This window comes from Coenobita brevimanus, chromosome 39, assembly GCF_032717465.1.
Source record: "Coenobita brevimanus isolate Jiangsu-jjx chromosome 39, ASM3271746v2, whole genome shotgun sequence".
In the NCBI taxonomy this organism is placed as follows: Eukaryota; Metazoa; Arthropoda; class Malacostraca; order Decapoda; family Coenobitidae; genus Coenobita; species Coenobita brevimanus.
In genome coordinates this window covers 13,852,141-13,872,884 of record NC_136992.1, presented here as the reverse complement: position 1 = coordinate 13,872,884, position 20,744 = coordinate 13,852,141, and the positions used below count along the sequence as shown (strand labels likewise).

Genomic DNA, 20,744 nt, shown 5'->3' with positions numbered 1-20,744 from the left:
GAGGTGGAAGTGGCTGGAGTAAGGGAAAGAGATAGAGGTGAAAAACTTAGAGAAAATAGATGCAGTTATAGGAAAGCAGACTTTGCTTCCCAGAGGAACTTTTTCCAAAATGTAGACTGGAGTAAAATGAATACGATCACAAATGTTGATGAGAAATATGAGTTTTTGATAAAAGTATATAAAACAGGAATTTGTAAATATGTCCAAAAATTATCTGCAGTTATGGACAGGAAGAAAGAATGGTTTAACAACAGATGTAGAAGGGCACATGAGGCAAGAAAAAGAACATGGAATAAAGTGAGAAGAAGGTACAGTATAGTGAAAAGGCTTGGGAGGAGTACAAGCAGGTAGGAAATGAATATGTAAGAGTGCAGAGAGAACAAGAGAGGACATACGAAAAAGATATTGTAACTAAATGTAAAAAAAGAGCCGAAACTATTTTATAGGTTTGTAAATGGTAAAATGAAAGTTAAGGACCGTATGATATGATTGAGGGATGGAGATGAAATGTACGAAAGAGAAGAAGAATTGTGCGAAATAATGAATATCAAGCTGCAGTCAGTGTATGTGTTGGAAAAGGAATTTAGGGAACCTGAAATGGAACCTAGGATGACGGGAATGGCAGAAATTACAGTTGACATGAATGAGGTGCTACAGCTGATGAGGGATTTGGATGTGAGAAAAGCAGTGGGACCAGAAGGTTTGGCTGCATGGATCCTGAAGGAATGTGCAGACCAGTTAGTGTGGCCTGTTTATGTCATCATCAAGACGTCGCTGGAAAATGGACAGGTAGCTAAATATTGGAAAAGTGCAAGTATTGTGCCAGTCTTCAAGGGAGGAGATAGGGAAGATCCACTCAGTTACAGACCTATGTCACTCAATAGTATTGTTTGTAAAATCTGTGAGAAAATTATTAGAAAAAGATAGATAAAGCATTTAGAAGAAAATGAAATGATAACACCAAGACAATTTGGTTTTAGGGAAGGAAGATCATGTGTTACTAACCCATTAAGTAATAGCTGTCATACAAGAGAGAGAGGAACGGGCAGATTGTGTCTATCTTGATAGCAAGAAAGCATTTAACAGGGTGCCTTGTAGGAGACTGCTGCGGAAATTGAAGACCTTTGGAGGAGTGTATGGGAAACTATTAAAGTGGATGGGAGATTATTTGATAGGAAGGCAGATGAGAACAGTTATAAGGTTTCATGATGGAGAAACATGACTAGGGGAGTACCTCATGGCTCTGTCTTAGCCCAAATAATGTTTCTGATATATGTAAATGATTTGCCAGAGGGTTTGAATAGTTATATGAGTATATTTTCAGATGATGCTAAAATCATGAAACATATTAAATGTACTGGTAGTTGTAAAAAACTGCAAGTGGACTTGGACAAACTCCACAGCTGGAGCCAGACTTGGAAAATAGATTTTAATGCCAAGAAGTGTCATGTATTAGAAATGGGAGTGAGTGAAAAAGACCACACTGGACATATAATATGGGCAATGAGATAATTAGTAAAAGAAAAGATGAGAAAGATTTAGGAGCGATTATTCAGGATGACTTGTCTCCAGAACAGCCTATAAACAAAATCATTGGAGGAACTTATGGATTACTGACCAACATGAGAGTGGCTTTTGATTATATGGACAAGGAAATGTTGAGGGAGTTGATAGTGACCATGGTAAGACCAAGACTGGAGTATGCAGCTGTGGTATGGTCACCTCATTTGAAGAAGCATATTGATAAACTAGAGAGAGTTCAATGGATGGCAGCGAGGATGATACTATGCTTGATGGAACTTACCTACGAGGAGAGATTGGAAAAACTGAAATTTCCAACACTGCACGAGAGAAAAGTTCAGTTTCCCAAATAGAAGCATAAGTATTTGGAATGACTTAGACGAATTGGTGGTGCAGGCAAAAAACATTCGCGTGTTTAAAAGTAGACTGGATAAATGTAGACATGGAGACAGGACAATTTGAGCATACTCAGTTCGTGTATACTACAAATAGGTAAATACACACACACACACACACACACACACACACACACACACACACACACACACACACACACACACACACTGTCTGTCTGTCTGTCTCTGTCTGTCTGTCTCTGTCTGTCTGTCTCTCTCTCTCTCTCTCATTTTCCTTCTTTCTTTCATCGTAGTCTGATCCCCATTACACCAATAGGTAAGAGGTCGAGTGTTGCCGCCACCTAAGTTGCAGTATGGAGGTCGCACCAAACAGCAGGCGCTACCCAATCAAGGGGTTTGGGACATGCGAGGAAAGCAGTTCTTCACCGGAGTGGAGGTGCGAGTTTGGGCAGTGGCATGTTTTGCACCTCAGCGCACTGTCCGTGAAGATGCTTTAAGGAATTTCACACAGCAGCTTCAAAAAATCAGTAATGATGCTGGTAAGATAAACTATGTTAGAAAAAAAGTACCCATATTTTTCTTGTTGAAAATTAAGAGGTGTAGGAGTGTACCCTTTACCTGTGCCCCCCCCCCCTCTACCTTGGTACTTATTCAGGGATATGGGGGATCGTAGTTTTATGTTATATGTAGCCAGGCACCTACAGTGCATGGGTAGGAGAATGATTATGAATATACATTCCTTATGATTTCCTTATTTTTTTTTTCCACTTACAGAAAACTAGGGAAAGATTATGGGGGGTGTTGAAAATGGTAGTCATTATGATTAATAAATTTTCTTTGTTTGTTCTACAGGAATGCCTATTATTGGTCAGCCATGCTTTTGTAAGTATGCTAATGGACCAGACCAGGTGGAACCAATGTTCCGCTACCTCAAGAGTACATTCACTGGACTGCAGCTGGTTTGTGTCGTTCTCCCAGGGAAAACTCCAGTGTATGGTAAGGACTCTTATTGTCAGGTGGTTACAGAAGTGATACAATGCTCAAGTTGTGTGTGAAGGCATGCTTCAAGCACACTAGTTCAAAGTTTAACCATCTTTGGTATTAAAAAAATGTTGTATGTACATACCTTTGGAGGAAAAAAAATAGCAACACTAGGACTGAATTTGTGACTTCTGTACATGTGCACTGAGTTTATGTAATTGAAGTACGTGGGATTGTGGGATGTCACTGGTACGATTGGATGCTTGTCGAGTGCATGCTGTGTGAGACTAATTTGAGACCAATTATCCACATCATGTGTCAGCATTGGCCACAGTTATATGGGTATTTGGTCCATTTTCTTGTGATTGATCCTGCTTACAGGACAGTCTCTCAGAGATTTGTTCAGGGTGGTGGAGGCCAAGGGGAAAGTCATGGAACTCATGGCTAGAGCAGATTGACCGTTCCTGTCATGAGATGCTTAGAGAGAGAGAAGAGTCGCTGCCTGGAGGGTTGCATTAAGGGGCCCCACATGGGTGGTGTCGGAGGGTTGGCAAGTCATTGCATCCTGCAGCATTTGCCCTCACATGTTGATGGTGATGGATGAAGAGGATGCTCGGTTTGTCTGTTTTGGCATGTGTAGAAGTGGAATATTGGTTTTTATTAAGGGTATGAGCAGTGTGAGACAGAGAAAGACGGGTTTTGGGATGAGCCGGATGAAGTAGTAGGAGAAATACCCAGGAGTTATAAAGTGCTTGTAATGGGTGACATAATGGGAGAGTAGACACTGGTCCTATGAGTGACATAATGGGTAATAATGGAGTACCAGGAGAGAACAATAATGGGAAGCAACTGAGGGACATGCATCGGGAAAGGAGTTTGTAATTCTTATTTCAGACACAAAGATGCACATAGATATACATAGTTTAGGGGGAATGGAGATTGTGTTGAAAGGAGTCTGATTGATTACGTGTTTGTAGAGATATCGATGCTGGGCAGTGTTACTAATACGAAGACAGTGAGAGGACAGTGTGGAGGCTTGTCAGATCATGTGATTGTGGTATTCAGGATCAAGCTTAGAGGAGTGAGATAGACCAAGAGAGAGAAGCAGTCAGGGAGAGAGACAAATTCGAGAAGCTGAAGAACGAAGAAGTGGCAGATGAATTCAGGGCCAAAGTATTGGAGGAGATGGAATCAGTGAATTGGAATGAAATGGATCTGGACAGTCTGTGGAATGCACATAGGGATTGCCTAATTAGATATGCCAAAGCAGTGTGTGGTGTTGTAAGAGTAACAACAAAAAAGAAAAGTATGGCATGGTGGGATGAAGAGGTTAAGAGAGCACTGGAGGAAAAGAGGAACAAGTGGCTAGAGTGGATGCAGGACAGGGGTTCAGTTGAAATAAGAACTGAATATACTGACAGCAAGAAGCACATAGAGACTAGTGAAGAGGAAAATGGAGGAGGTAAATAATGGAATAAAAATGAATGTGAATTACTCTGAAAAAGGAAGTTATTCTTGAAAGAGATTGGGAAATGTAAAGTGACAGTGGAAAGAAATGTGAAAGAGCGAAGGATATAAATGGTAGATTATTAACTCAAGGAGATTAAGTGTTGATCAGATGGAAAGAATATTTTTAAATCTGATGCGGTGAGGGCACTCATCATCGACTCACCCAGTATAGTGCTGCTCTCAGGTGACTGCCCATTCCTCTCTTTCTTCCATCTTTCCTTCCTCTCTTGTCTTTCTTTACATTACTCTGTCCTCTTCCTTCTGTCTGTGGGTGACTCTACACTGAGTGACATGCCAAATGGTTTCCTGTACACCAGGAAGGTGGTAACGATGTAACCAAAGTATGGCACCTGGTGGTGCCAGGTGGAGGACAAAAACCACCTTTAAATACGTCAAGACAATCATAGGTACGGCTTAAGGAACGTGATGAAAAGTGGGAAACTTTTCAGCTGGAAGAGGTAATTTACCACCCTGAAAACAGTCACAAAAATACAGAAAACACACTGGAGGAATCCTTCTACTGCTTCAAGTAAAGCAGCATTTACTGAAATGGCAAAAAAACCATGGCATGGTGAAGGCACCATCAGAATTATTTGGAAGGAAATGGAGAAGATAAAGATCGTGCATGGGAAGTGAACCAAACCTGACTGATGTGGAAGTTCACATGTTGTCCTGAAGCTGACTTAGCTAATAGGGCATTATCTGAAGCGGCAGAGAAAGAAAACTCTCACTTTTACCCCTTCTTACAACCTTACCCCACATAATTTACCCCCACTTGTACCCAGCGTCAGGTAAAAGCACTGAAAGAGATACAGCTATTGTAATTAAGAACATCAATGGTATTAAAAACAGCATTAACAAAAAAGTTGGGCTGGGTTACCTTGTATTGTTGAGAAGTAGCTCCCCGGCACTCTTCCCTTACCCCCAACTCCTAATGTTGCTGTCAAAGTTTCACCTTCTCTCATATCATGTGGCCTTCCAGAGAGACTTTAGGCCACATGGTTAGACGAAAATTTATGGATCTGGCAGTTTTAGAGGACGAAATGGAATGAAAATGTTTGCTAACCAGAAAAAAACTACTCTTTCTTCCATGTATTCTCATTACCGTTCAGTTTCACATTCTTCGTTCGATATCGCACTTCCCAACACATTTTGGAGTGACTGAGCAGTTTAGCCACATGCTCAGTCAGTCTGAAATATGTTGGGAAGTGCAAAATCTAATGAAGAATGTGAAAGTGAATGCTAAATCACGAGAACACATGGATGAAAGAGTAATTTATTTCTGGTTAGAAAAACATTATCGTTCCATTTCGTCTCCTAAAACTGCCAGACCCATGAATTTTCCTCTAACCATACAGCCTAATGTCTCTCAGGAAGGCCACATGATACGAGAGAAGGCAAAACTTTGACAACAACATTGGGAGTGAGGGGCGGGGGAAGTGTGCTGGGGAGCTATGTATCAACAACACAAGGGTACCCAGACCAACTTTTTTTTTGTTAATGCAATTCTTAATACCACTGATGTTCTTAATTACAGTAGTTATATCCCTTTCAGGGTTTTACCTGATGGTGGGTATAAGTGCGAGCAAGTTACATGCAGTAAGGTGGTAAGATGGGGTAAAAGTGAGTGTTTTGTAAAGTTGCCAGAACACATTGTACCATTATACACACAAACATATTGTTTCATAGTGGTAGGTGGTGGCGACGACCATCATCCACTCACTTGATGTAGTGCTGCCTACTTCTTCCTTGTCTTTATCATTATATTTCTGTGCCTGCCCTCCTCTCGTCCTGTTTCTCCTATCTTTCCTGTCACTTCTTATCGCTTTTCTTTCCTGTACAGGTGGCTTTACATTGAGTGACAAGCCAAATGGTTTCCTGTAAGCCAAGAAACCATTTACAACGCTGGGTGGTAACCATATAACCAAACCATACGTGCTCTCCGTGTCAACAAGTGGGTTGGTGGAGGGTTAGTGCCCCTCCCTGTGAAACAAATGTTAATCACCTGAGATGTATGTAGTACAGTACTAAAATAATATTCCTTGAGAACATTGGTCTGTAAGAAAACAGCTAGAATCCTTGCTTCGTTTTCATTCACATTTACCATGAAAAGTATCTACAGCTACCAGAAAAGTTTCCCTTATATTGATCCTTGGTTATGGAACTCGATTTAGCAGAAAATTCGAGATAATGGGATGGGGGTTGGCTGAATTAGTCCGTTAAATCAGGCTTTGACTATATATTTTTCCTGCGGCGCTTCTCATATCCTCTATGATCCCTGGATGGATTCAGTCTGGCTCTTGAACATGTAGGGAGATGTTGTGTCAGTTTGCAATATGGCCTCCTACGCATCTCACATCTGATAGTGATGAGGAATTTATTCCCTATGTACCGGACACATGTACCTCTCCACATGGCCAAACCATCTCAGTGGTTTGGCCATGTGGAGAGGATGGAGGGTGAAAGACTGATGAAGAGAGTGTATGAGAGTGAGGTGGAGGGGGGAAGAGGGAGGGGGAGGCCGAGGATGAGATGGAGGGATGGGGTGGAGAGGTTTATGAGAGAGGGGGGTGTGAGTTGGGAGCAGGGCAGTGAAATGGCGGGGGACAGGGCGACTTGGAGGCGATTTGTTTGTGGCCACCCCAAACAGGATTGAGGCATCTGGCAATAGATAGATGGATAGTACCGGACACTGTGAGGGTTATGTGAGTGTTTACATAAAATTTTGGTAACAATGCAAATAAAATTTAAATTTGGCAGTATTTATAATGCCACTCCTACTTTCTGAGTGGGTGAGATCCAGCTGGTATGGGAGTGAAATGCTTTGTTTATATTCAGCTTTTCTCCCGGTAATGAAGGGGTTAAAGTGGTGATTGGAGGTTTTCTCTTACAAAATGCTACCAGGAAGATCAGTCTCCTACCCTACATGATGTGGACCATGGTAACCAACTTTGGAGACCAGTATACTGTATTTCAGAAGGGTTGACCTTGTATTTACCTATTTGTAGTATACAGGAATTGAGCAATGCTCGTGTTGTTCTGTCTCCATATCCACATTTATCAAGTCTACCTTTACACACATGAATGTTTTTCTCATGCACCACCTCCTTGTCTAAGCCGTTCCAATTATATAAGTATTTACCTAATATACCTAATTGTGATATACACGGAATGTGCTATGCTCGTGGGTTTCCGTCGTCGTTTCTCAATAAGTCTAGCTTTAAACTCGTTTAAGTTTTTAGACTGGACGATCTCTTTGTCCAGGCTATTCTATAAGTCTATACTTCTGTAAGGAAGGCTATATTTCTTGATATCCTTCAAGCAGCTTGACTTTTACAATTTCATTCCGTTTCCTCTTGTTGCTCTCTTATCCCATACAAACAGATCTTCTTTGTCAATTTTATCTACTCCCACCATGGTCCTGAACACTGCAATCATGTCTCCCCTTTTTCTCCTTTCCTCTAAGGAAGGCAAATCCAGTTTTTCCAGCCTCTCTCTGTATGACAGATCTGCCAGACTGGGGACCATCTTGGTTGCTGTTCTTTGTATTCTGTCATTCTTTCACTCATTCATTGTTGTATTCTCTCAATCTTGTTTATATCTTTCTTTTTGTGAGGGCACCACACTACCGCTGCATATTCTAACCTGGGGCGGATCATGGCCACTATCAATTTTTTCATCATCTCATCATCCATATAATGAAATGCTACTCTTATGTTAGTCAAGAGTTTATAAGTCTCTCCAACTATCTTGTTAATGTGCTTTTCTGGTGACAAACTATCTTGGACCAGCACTCCCAAATCTTTCTCTTCTCTCCATTTTGTGATTAATTCATTACCCAACAAATAATTCAGTGATGGCCTCCTGATACTTTTACCCATTTCCAATATTTTACATTTCATTACATTAAATTTCATTTCCCATGTCCGGCTCCAATTGTGTATCCTATCCAAATCCTCCTGCAGTATTTTACAATCCTCCTCGACCTCTACCTTCCTCAAGATCTTTACATCATCAGCAAACAGACTTGCATAACTGTTCACTCCATCTACCATATCATTTACATAAATCAGGAACATTACTGGCGCCAACACCAAGCCTTGAGGGACTCCACTTGTTACATCCCTCCATCCAGACATCCTATCCTTTATTACTGTCCTCATTTGTCTGTCTCTCAAAAAGTCTCTCATCCATTCCAGAAGTTTCCCCTTCAGTCCTCCTATATATTCTAGTTTCCACATTAGTCTCTTATGAGGTACCTTGTCAAAGGCCTTCTCTAAGTCTAAGTACACACAATCCACCCAACCATCTCTCTCCTGTACCACGTCAATTGCTCTTGAGTAAAAGCTCAACAAGTTAGAAACACATGACCTTCCACTTCTGAATCCAAACTGACATTCAGCCAAAATATTCATCTCTTCCAGATATTGTATCCATCTGTCTTTCAGGATTCTCTCACACAATTTTGTGACCATGCTGGTTAGAGACACTGGTCTATAATTCAGGGGTTCTTCCCTGTTTCCTCCCTTGTAAATTGGTACCACATTTGCCCTCTTCCATTCTTGTGGCACTTTCCCTTCTTCCAGTGAGCATACGATTAAACTGTGAATTTTATCCGCCAGTTGTTCTCTGCATTCCTTCAGTACCCAGTTAGAAATTCCATCAGGTCCTGGGGCTTTCCTTACATCTTGAGTTTCCAGTAATTTATACACTTCCTGTACCTCCACTTTTATATCTTTTATCACCGGAACATTTCTAATCACTCCCTCCCTTTCCACAAGCTCCTTTTCTTTAGTGAAAACTGTCTGGAAATGTTTGTTCATCATTTCTGCTTGCATTGTCACATCCTTAAAGACCTCTCCTTCTACTTTCAATTTGATGATTCCTTCCTTTTGTTTCAGTTTGCCATTAACAGATCTATAAAACAGTTTGGGTTCATCCATGCATTTGTCTATTATACCTTTTTCAGAATTCCTCTCTTCATCTCTACGTATTCTTGTGTATTCATTTCTTGTTCTTTTATATTCTTCCTTTGTTCTGTTGTTACCTCTCTTTCTCCAAGTGTTCCACGCCTTATCTCTCTCTTTTTTTGCTATCATACACCTTCTATTAAACCACTCCATTTTCCTGTTTTCTTTCCCTCTTACTCTTGGTACAAATTTTTCCACTCCCAAATTATGGAGGTCTAGAAAGATATCCCACTTCCTCTGTATCTGTCTTGTTTCTCTGAATTTTCTCCAATCCGCATTTTCAAAAAAGTTTCTCAGTCCTGTAAAATTTGCTTTCCCAAAGTCGTATCTTCCCTGTCTATGAAGCTCGTCTCTTGCCTCGACGTTCCCTATTAATATCTAGAACTCAATGACCACATAATCACTTTTTCCTAAAGGACAGAGATATTTCAATGATTCTATTACATCGGGTTCTTTGGTGAACAGTAAATCTAACCTTGCTGGTGTGTCCTCACCTCGAAACCGTGTCTCTTCTTTGACCCATTGCATCATCACATTATTCATTATTATATTTAATACCATAGTGCCCCACGAATCCTCGCCGCCTCCCGAGTACCATTCCTCCCAGTTCACCTCTTTACAGTTAAAGTCACCCACCAAAATTATATTATTGCTTTTCTCAATTATTTTTTGCAAATAGCTAGCCATATCTGACAACATCTCATGGTATTCGTCATCCTTCCATGCTCTCGTCTTTGGGGGAACATACACTACCGCCATATCTCTCTTAACATTCTCTCCAGTTTCTAATTTCATGTATATCACTTCAGCCCTGCCTTCTCCCATTTCCACGGTATCTACGCTTATGTTGTTCTTCACTGCTATCATCACTCCTTCTCCCTTTTTTTCTTTTCTGTCTTTTCTCCACAGTTTGTATTTACCATCTCCCAAATGAACATCAATATCTTCTCTTAATTTGGTCTCTACAAAACACATGACATCAGGTTCATGTTCTCTCAAGAAATTGTTAATTTCGATCCTTGTCGATATGAAACCATCGACATTAGTATATATCACCTTCAAATTATTTTTTGGCATTTTTAATACCCTCTTCTCTGCTACTCTCTGTCTGTACCACTTCCTCGACTTCTGATCTTTCACAGCCATCCCCCTTTGTTTCCTTCACTTCTATTTCCTTAAATACCACTTCCTTACTTTCATATCCAATACTCTCAAAAAAAAAAGTACATTCTTCCTCTGTCCTCTTATCATTTTTTTCCTTTACTTCTTCCTTTAATGATTTTAAAACTTCCCTTTCTTCTTCATTCAGATCTTTTCTTATTATAATATTTTCCATCCCCGCCTCTTTGCTTAATTTCCAGGTCACTTTAAGTATCTCATTTATTACACTTTCTGATGTAAACTTGACTCTCATTGGTCTTGTTTCCCCTTTCTTATAAGGCCCTATCCTCCTTACTTCCTCAATTTCTTTTACCCATTTGTCTCCTTCGGGGTCAATCTTGCCTAATATTCCTCTCACCAGGTTTGTGTCTCTCTCGAGTCTTACGAACCTAACCTTTTCTTCCTCTTCCCTGTTTCCAAATACTACCACACATCTGTTCCTTTCTGCAGTTTCTCTCACTATTTTCTCTTTTTTCTTCAATATTTTCACTACATTTTCTTCCATTTTTTTATTGTTCATTTCCCCTTCTTCTTGGATGATCTCTCTTAAGCTGACCACTTCTTACTGTTCTTCTTCTACGTGTGCCCACTTTGCCTTACGCTCATCTAATACACTACTCACCTTCTCCGTTTTATTAGTACTCTCTTCTAGTTTCCTTCTCAGTTCAGCATTTTCACGCTTCAAATTTCTAATCTCTTCATTCGCTGTTTCATTGGATTGGATCAGACTCTGTATGGTAGTATCCGCATTTTCAGACACATCCTTTATCACTAGATTCTCTACTTTCTTTTCAAGTTCACTAATCCTCATAATTAATGTTTTAACCAGGTCCATGACATTGATATTTGTATCAAATCCTCGAAATTCGAGTCCCTCATTGTTTACATTTTCGGCCATGTTTGATGTTGGTTAAGTACCAAAACAGCTGTTACCGAAAAAAACTACAAACATTCATGTATACTCTAGCCAGTAAATCTGTACAGTTTTGGTAGTCTATTAACTTTCATTATTTTAAATTTAAAACAAGACCTTAGGAGACAGGACAGACAAAATTCGTGAAACTACTTAAGGTTAGCAGCGATGGCTGGGACGTCTGCTCTCTCCGGCTGTTGTGTGTTTGCATGTGTGTGTAAGAGAGACAGAGAGAGAGCAATTACTATCAAGTAATGCAGTATGCTACAGAAATACAGTTGGTTCAGAGACCACCTTGGATAGGAAAGAATTTTTATCATTGAGTAGGGAAAAAACACACACACACACACACACACACACACACACACACAGTCTAAAAACATAAACGAGTTTAAAGTTAAATTCGACTTATTGAGAAACAGCGACGGAAACCCACGAGCATAGTACATTCCGTGTATATCACAATTAGGTATATTCTTAAATATTTGGAATGACTTAGACAAAGAGGTGGTGCATGAGAAAAACATTCATGTGTGTAAAGGTAGACTTGATAAATGTGGATATGGAGACAGGACAACACGAGCATTGCTCAATTCCTGTATACTACAAATAGGTAAATACACACAGGTAAATACACACACACACACACACACACACACACACACACACACACACACACACACACACACACACACACACACACACACACACACACACACACACACACACACACACACACACACACACACACACACACACACACACACACACACACACACACACACACACACACACACACACACACACACACACACACACACACACACACACACACACACACACACACACACACACACACACACACACACACACACACACACACACACACACACACACACACACACACACACACACACACACACACACACACACACACACACACACACACACACACACACACACACACACACACACACACACACACACACACACACACACACACACACACACACACACACACACACACACACACACACACACACACACACACACACACACACACACACACACACACACACACACACTTTTTGAGAGAGAGACAGATGAGGACAGTAATAAAGGATAGGATGTCTGGATGGAGGGAAGTAACAAGTGGAGTCCCTCAAGGCTCGGTGTTGGCAACAGTAGTGTTCCTGATTTATGTAAATGATATGGTAGATGGAGTGAACAGTTATGCAAGTCTGTTTGCTGATGATGTAAAGATCTTGAGAAAGGTAGAGGTTGAGGAGGATTGTAAAATGCTGCAGGAAGATCTGGATAAGATACATGATGGGAGCCGGACATGGGAAATGAAATTTAATGTAAAGAAATGTAAAATATTGGGAATAGGTAAAAGCACAGGAGGCCATCACAGAATTATTCGTTGGGTAATGAACTGATCACAAAAATGAGAGAAAAGAAAGATTTGGGAGTGCTGGTCCAAGATAGTTTGTCACCAGAAAAGCACATTAACAAGATAGTTGGAGAGACTTATAAATTCTTGACTAACATAAGAGTAGCATTTCATTATATGGATGAGGAGATGATGAAAAAATTGATAGTGGTCATGATCCGCCCCAGGTTAGAATATGCAATGGTAGTGTGGTCCCCACACAAAAAGAAAGTTATAAACAAGATTGAGAGAATAAAAAGAACAGCAACCAAGATGGTCCCCAGTCTGGCAGATCTGTCATACCGAGAGAGAGGCTGGAAAAGCTGGATTTGCCTTCCTTAGAGGAAAAGAGAAAGAGGGGAGACATGATTGCAGTGTTCAGGACCATGGTGGGAGTAGATGAAATTGACAAAGAAGATCTGTTTTTATGGGATAAGAGAGCAACAAGAGGACACGGAATGAAATTGAAAAAGTCAAGCTGCTTGAAGGATATCAAGAAATATAGCTTTCCTTACAGAAGTATAGACTTATGGAATAGACTGGACAAAGAGATCGTCCAGTCTAAAAACTTAAACGAGTTTAAAGCTAAATTTGACTTACTGAGTAACAGCGACGGGAACCCACGAGCATAGCACATTTCGTGTGTATCACAGTTAGGTATGTTAGGTAAATACATAAGTATTTGGAACGACTTAGACGAAAAGGTTGTGCAGGAGAAAAACATTCATGTGTGTAAAGGTAGACTAGATAAAGGTGGATATGGAGACAGGACAACACGAGCATTGCTCAATTCCTGTATACTACAAATAGGTAAATACATGATAATAATGTCCATGCAATTTGGATTTAGAGAAGGGTTGTCCTGATACAAAAATTATGAAACAAAGGAGTACAGTAATCCCTTTATATCTACATGCCCACTATCTGGACTTCCCACTTACCAGACATTTTGGGCTCGGGGTTTTTTTTTTGGGGGGGGGAGGGGGGCTAAATCATTTTTTCAATCGTACTTTGAAATTGGCGCGCAACACTGACCAGCTGTGTTTACCCTCATTGCTTGCTTCCCTCATCCCTCCCGGCCTCCCCATTTACTACCCAACTACCATTCTGACTAGACACTTATTCGATGGATCCCGCACGTGCTTGTTTTTGTGAATAAACAGTGAATAAACTGCAATACCTCGCCACTAGACCACATGGGAATTTACAGTGTTGTGCAGTGTTATGACATTTGAATTCAGAGTGCAAAGATTAAGTATACAGTGTAAGCTGGCGGTTGAAACTTACTGGGTGCAATCAAGAACAGGATGTGCAGTGTTAAACAGTTATAACTCATAGTGCAAAGGACTAAATGCAGCACAACACTGGATTACTGTATGTGTTTCAAGAGCATTTTCACCACTGCCAGAGCCTTAGAGGAGGCAGCTTAACCTTCGTAACGAATGGCCACGGACGTGTTGTAAGTACCCTGTACACTGCTAAATATTTTCCATACTCATTTATAATTCCTCATTCTCTGGTTCCTTCCCATTTATTTCATACTTTCTGTCCCTTATTTGTGTGAATAGGGTCTTAAATAGGTGCTATACATGTCCGGTAGAGAGCTATGTAGGTGGTTTTTTGAGTTAGGCTGGGTTAGGGTCCATAAATACCAGTCCAGGAGGCAGGGACCCACTATCCGGACGGGCCCACTTTCCAGACATGCTTTTGGCTCTATTACATTGGATAGTAATGGGATTACTGTAAATTGTTGTAAGGAATTTCAAAAAGATCTAGGTAAACTCTGCAAGTGGAATCAAATTTTGAAAATGGAATTCATTACTAATGAATGTCATGTATTGGAAATGAGGGTCAGTGAAAGAAGACCAAGGTATGTGTACAAGTTGGGAGATGAAATAATACAGGAGGCAAAAGTGACCATACAGGATAACCTATCACCAGAGAAGCATATAAGCAGGATCACTGGAGGAACTTGCAGACTACTGACCAACATGAGAGTGGCATTTAATTATATGGATGGAGAGATGCTGAGAAAGTTAATAGAGACCATGATAAGACTGAGACTGGAATGTGCAGCAGTATTATGGTCACCACACTTGAAAAAGCATACCAGTAAACTAGAAAGAATATAAAGGATAGCTACAAACCTTGAGGGAGTTGTCATATGAGGAGAGATTAAGAAGGCTAAAATTCCCAACCCTGAGAGAGGGGAGAGTTAATTGCAATGTTTAGAAGAGGAAGGGGAATAGAACGTGTGGACAGAGAGGACCTCTGTGAAAGATAGTGGAAGAAGAAGAGGACACAAATTCATATTGAAAAAGAGTTGATGCCTTAGTGATGTAAAGAAATTTAGTGTTCCAATCAGAACTGTAGACAATTGGAATACAGTACAGTAATTTGGAGGGGGAGGTGATGCGAGTAGAGAGCATCCGTGTGTAAAAATCTAGAGTGGATAATAAAGAACTGTAGAAAAGAGATGGGACAACATGAGCTAAGCTCAAATCGTGTAAAATACAGTTTGGTAAACACACACCACACACACACACACACACACACACACACACACACACACACACACACACCGTGTATATCACAATTAGGTATATTAGGTAAATACTTAAATACAGTATTTGGAACGACTTAGACAAAGAGGTGGTGCATGAGAAAAACATTCATGTGTGTAAAGGTAGACTTGATAAATGTGGATATGGAGACAGGACAACACGAGCATTGCTCAATTCCTGTATACTACAAATAGGTAAATACACACTCTCTCTCTCTCTCTCTCTCTCTCTCTCTCTCTCTCTCTCTCAGAGGAATTTAATAAACCTGAAATGGAAACCAGGATGACAAGAGTGGTGGAAATTACAGTTGACAAGAATGAGGTCTTGCAGATGATGAGGGACTTGGATGTGAGGAAAGCAACGAGACTGGATAACATGACAGGGTAGATCCTGAGAGAATGTGCTGATCAATTAGCGTGGCCTGTGTATGTCATCCTTAAGAGCTCCGTGGAAAATGAGCATTATTTGAGACTGGAAAAGAGCAAATATTGTGCCAGTCTTCAAGGAAGGAGATAAGGAAGATCCACTCAGCTACAGACCTACATCGTTTACTGATGTTGTTTTTTAAACTTTTTGAGAAAATTATAAGAAAACGATGGATTATGTATAGTATTTTGAAGAAAGTGAAGTGATAACACCAAGACAATTTGCTTTTAGGGATGGAATATCTTGTGTTACCAATCAACCAAGTTTCTATAGTAGGGTAATAGATGTCTTACAAGAGAGAGAGGGGTTGGTAGATTGTGTCTACCAAGACCTCGGGAAAGCATTTGAAAGGGTGCCTTATATGAGATTGCTGTGGAAGTTGAAGGCCTTTGGAGGACTGCATGGGAAACTTTTAAAGTGGATAGAAGATTATCTGGTAGGATGGTGGATAAGAATAGTCATAAGAGACAAGGTTTCACAATGGAAAGATGTGATTAATGGAGTGCCCCAGGGGTCTGTCTTGGCTCCATTAATGCTTCTTATGTATATAAATAAGATGGAGCCAGGATTTTCAGGGCTTGAATGATGAGTGAATGGAAATGTAGCCCATTGAATTGGGCAGACTCCGGCTGTCTGGACGTTGCTTCTCTTCACCCTGCCCTAGGGTGGGAAAGGAGGTCTGGATGATGATGATATATAAATGATTAGCCAGAAGGTTTGAGTATGTTCACAGTTGATGCCAAAATCATGAACCATTAAATGTATTGATAGTTGTAAGGAGCTGCAAGAGAACTTGAGCAGACTTCACAACTTGAGCCAGAATTGGAAAATGGAGCTCAGTGCCATGAAGTGTCGTGTGTTACAAGTGGGAGTGAGTGGAAAAGACCAAATTGGATGAATAAAATGGGCATTAAGATAATTAGCAAAAGAAAAGAAGAGGACTTGGCAGTGATTATACAAGATGACCTGTTACCAGAAAAGCGTATAAACAGAACCATTGGAGGCACATGTAAATTACTGACCAACACGAGAGCGGCATTTAATTTTGTGGTCGAGGAGATGTTGAAGGAGTTGATAATGTCCACGATAAGACCAAAACTAGAATATGCAGTTGTGATATGGTCACCTCATCTGGAAGAGCATATTGATAAATTGAAGTTGTCAACACTGCATGAGAGAAGGGAAAGAAGAGGTTTGATTACGATGTTTAGAAATGTAAGAAGTCTGGAAAAGGTGGATAGAGAGACTCTTTTTGTATTGGATGATGGAAGAACGAGAGGTCATGAGTTTAAATTGAGGAAGAGCAGTTGCCTTAATGATCTTGAAAGGTTCAGTTTCCCAAACAGAATTTTAAGTACAGTAAGACCTCACTATAACGGATTAATTGGGGCCCAAACCATTCCGAAAAATGCGAAATTCCAATAAAAGCGACATCCGGACTTCCCTCTGCTATTCCAGACTTTTTCCAGTATATCAGTTATTAGTCCAGATTACATGTATAGTTTTTGAACTGTTTTGACTACCATTGTGGTACTGTATTGTGTTATAACTTCACTACATTAATCAAATGGTATAATATATATAATAATACTGTACTGTATGCTGATAAACATGTCTTTTATTTACCTTACTGTGGTGAACATAGCTGAAGTGGTCAGGCAGTCCGGACTGCTTCTGGCTTTATCGGACTTTTTCCGATATATAGGAATTTAGTCCGGTAGTTCCAAGAGTCTGATAAAAGTGAATTCCGGTCTATTGAAGTCCATTATATTGAGGTTTTACTGTACTAGGAACAGTTTAGATAAAGAGGTGGCAAAAGCAAAATGCATCAGTGTGTTTAAAACTAGACTGATAATAGTAGATGTGGAAACAGGACAATACGAGCTTAGCCCGGTTTCTGTATACAGTAAAAGTCCTCTCATTCAGCATCGTCTGGACCAAGCAGGTGCCTAAAGAGCAGAAACTGCTGAAGGACCGGGAAAACATGCCAAGAAGATTCTAGCAATCATGGTCAGTCACCCCAATGCAATTACAGCGTCTAGCACCTATTACTGGTCAACCGAAAGCACTAAATATTTAATAGGCAACTTATATTAAAGGTATTTAGTGATACAGTACACATGAACTTACCATAATCTTGGTGTATTTACATATGTACCTGTAAAATAGGACAACAAAGTTTCCAAATTTTCTAAACTTCCTGCTCACAAAGCCAGACATTCACAAATCATGATGGCCAACTGCGCATGCAGTGATGACAAGCAGAAATCTTAGAAAGCGCTAAAGGTCAACTTTAAAATGTGCTAAGCTGTAGGTGAACTGTTCATATTCTCGCTCTAAATCGGACTCCAAAATGCGCTAGATATAGTAGAAAATCTAACATTTATTGGTGCTAAATTATTATGAAAAGCTCTAGACCTAGCGCCAACAGTGCCAGATTGGCAACTATGGGCACATGGTTACCAGTGATGAGCTGGCGACCCTGTTGCGGGTGCTGGTCAGCTCAGCATATACTGGATGCCGGAAGAGCAGAGAACTTTCGTAATGGGACTATTTATGAAAACTGCTGAAAGACCAGAAATACCTTAGACCAGATGCCGAATGAGAGGACTTTTACTGTACCACAAATAGGTAAATACAAAGAGGTTAATACACACACACACACAGTTTCATTGTTGAAGGCTCCAACGTGCTTGTATGCATTGGCCTTGGTCACATGATGGCGGCTTTCCATGCTGCTTGATCTCTGGCAACTTCCCTATTCAGTCTCTTATCTGTGAGGTTGCACTCACTGACTTTGTCCCAGGTCTTTTTCAGTCAGCCTCGGGCAACCCTACTCGTAACATTAACACTTCTCACTTTCTGCATCAAATTATCATCCCCCATCCTCTCCACATGCCCAAACCACCTCAATCTACCTCTCCTCATCACAACACCAATACACGCCAGTCCCATCCTACCTCTTAGCTCTTCCATCATAAACCTAGCCCTCCCAGGTTTCTCACTCAGGGACGCACTGCACATCCACCTAATTATTGCTATTTCTGTATGTTTGAGCCTGTGAATATCATCTTCATTTACTGCCCAGGTATTGTTACCATATTGCATCACACTCCTAACATATGTCACACACAAAGATCCCTTAGGATGGAGAGAGAGCCCTCTCAGTGTCAGGAGAGGCAACAGCTCCCTGAACTTTTTCCAGACATTCCTCACTCTAGTCACAGAGCTAGCTCCAGCCCTACCTCCAGCACATAACATGTCTCCCAATTAACAAAACTCTTCTACACACTCAAGAGACTCACCAGCAAGTTCAATCCTTTCACGCCTGGCAATCTCCACATGCTCTCCCCGACACACCACACACATGAAATTAGTGTTGTCTCGCGGCTACCTCAAATACCACTACATCTCTTATGCACCCACTTATCACAAACACTGCACCAAATGCAATTACTGTACGTTCTCTGCCTTTGTGGCAATTCGCATATGGCCACTGTCCCTCTACTTTGACAGTACTGCCACCAGTCCTAGCCACCATCACTTTTGTTTTATCTGCATTTACTCTTAAGCCCTTGTGCCTCATACCATCTCTCCACTACCCAAATCTTTCCTCTGCCTCCCTTTCATTCTCTGCAGTTAACACAAAAATCATCAGCATACATCTCGTATGGGAGTCCATTTCTGAAGTTGCATGAGCACTTCAGGTACCATGATAAACAACAAGGGGCTCAAAACTGACCCTTGGTGCACACAAACACTCACAGAAAACTCATCACTCAAATGTCCATTCACCCTTACCTTGGTGCGAGCACCAACATATGTGGCCATAACAACCCTTACCAGCCACTCCTTGATCCCAAGCTTTCTCATTGCCCACTCCACCACCTGTCTGTGGACTCTGTCAAAGGCCTTCTCCAAATCAACAAAAACAAAGTACAGTTCCCTTTTCTTTCTTATGTGTTTTCCCAGAAGCTGTCGAGCAATGAACATGTCATCAGTGGTCTCATTGCCTGGCATAAACCCAAATTGCAGCTATAAAACCTTCTAGAACTCTCTCCATTACCTATATTATCTGGTGTAAAAGCTTTATTCCTCTATAATTTCCTCTTTCCAGGGCATCATCCTGCCCCTTGTACACATTTACAGTTACACTCTTAAGCCAGTCATCTGGGACAACACACTCATATGTAATTGTATTTATCATGTCAGTGACACTCCACTCCTGAGTCTTCTGAAACTTTCAACATTTCAGCAGTCAGTCCAGAGACACCTGGTGCCTTCCCCACCTGCATTCTGCGTATTTCCCTGCTCACAGTAATAGCGTCAATCAAAGGCCAAGGGCCAGACACTGGATCTGCAAGCTCTAGACCTTTCCTGTCCCAGTCAGATTCATCATACATTAGCTGGCTGTAATAATCTCTCCATGCGTCTTTAATATCCCCACTGTTCACCACTACCCTTCCTTCATCATTCTTCACACACTGCTCCCCTATGATATCCCTATTTTCCCTCTTCATCTTATTTGTCAGCTTAAATATCATATTCTTCCTTTCCACTTTAAATTAATTTAGTTTATCAAGTAAAAGTCTCTGTGACTCAGAGTTCACCGTGTAAACCTCTTTTCTTTTTTTATTTATTTTTTTAATGCAAGGAAGAAGGAACCAAAGGCTAGGAGCCCACAAATTGTTCCCTTCAAGGAAAAAATAAACACAAGATAACAGAAAGCCCTACACTTGGTAACCAAGTATTCCTCCTAGTTACAGTAAAAGTCCTATTATTCGGCAGCTGATTGTTCGGTAGATCCGACATTTCGGCAGTTTTGAGAAATAGTCCCATTTACGAAAATCATTGATTGTTCGGCAGATGTCCGGAATCATCTCAGCAGTCTAGGAAGTGTTATCTGTGGCT

General features: G+C 40.7%; 1 protein-coding gene across 1 annotated transcript in view; it reads left to right on the top strand.

Annotated features, from left to right (window-relative positions):
• AGO1 (protein argonaute-1) overlaps positions 1–20,744 on the top strand; it is a 198,583-nt gene that overhangs the window by 115,708 nt on the left and 62,131 nt on the right. Inside the window, exons 11-12 of the mRNA XM_080270147.1 lie at positions 2,194–2,416; positions 2,730–2,873. Coding sequence (XP_080126273.1) covers positions 2,194–2,416; positions 2,730–2,873 — 367 coding nt within the window. The remainder of the gene's footprint in view (positions 1–2,193; positions 2,417–2,729; positions 2,874–20,744) is intronic.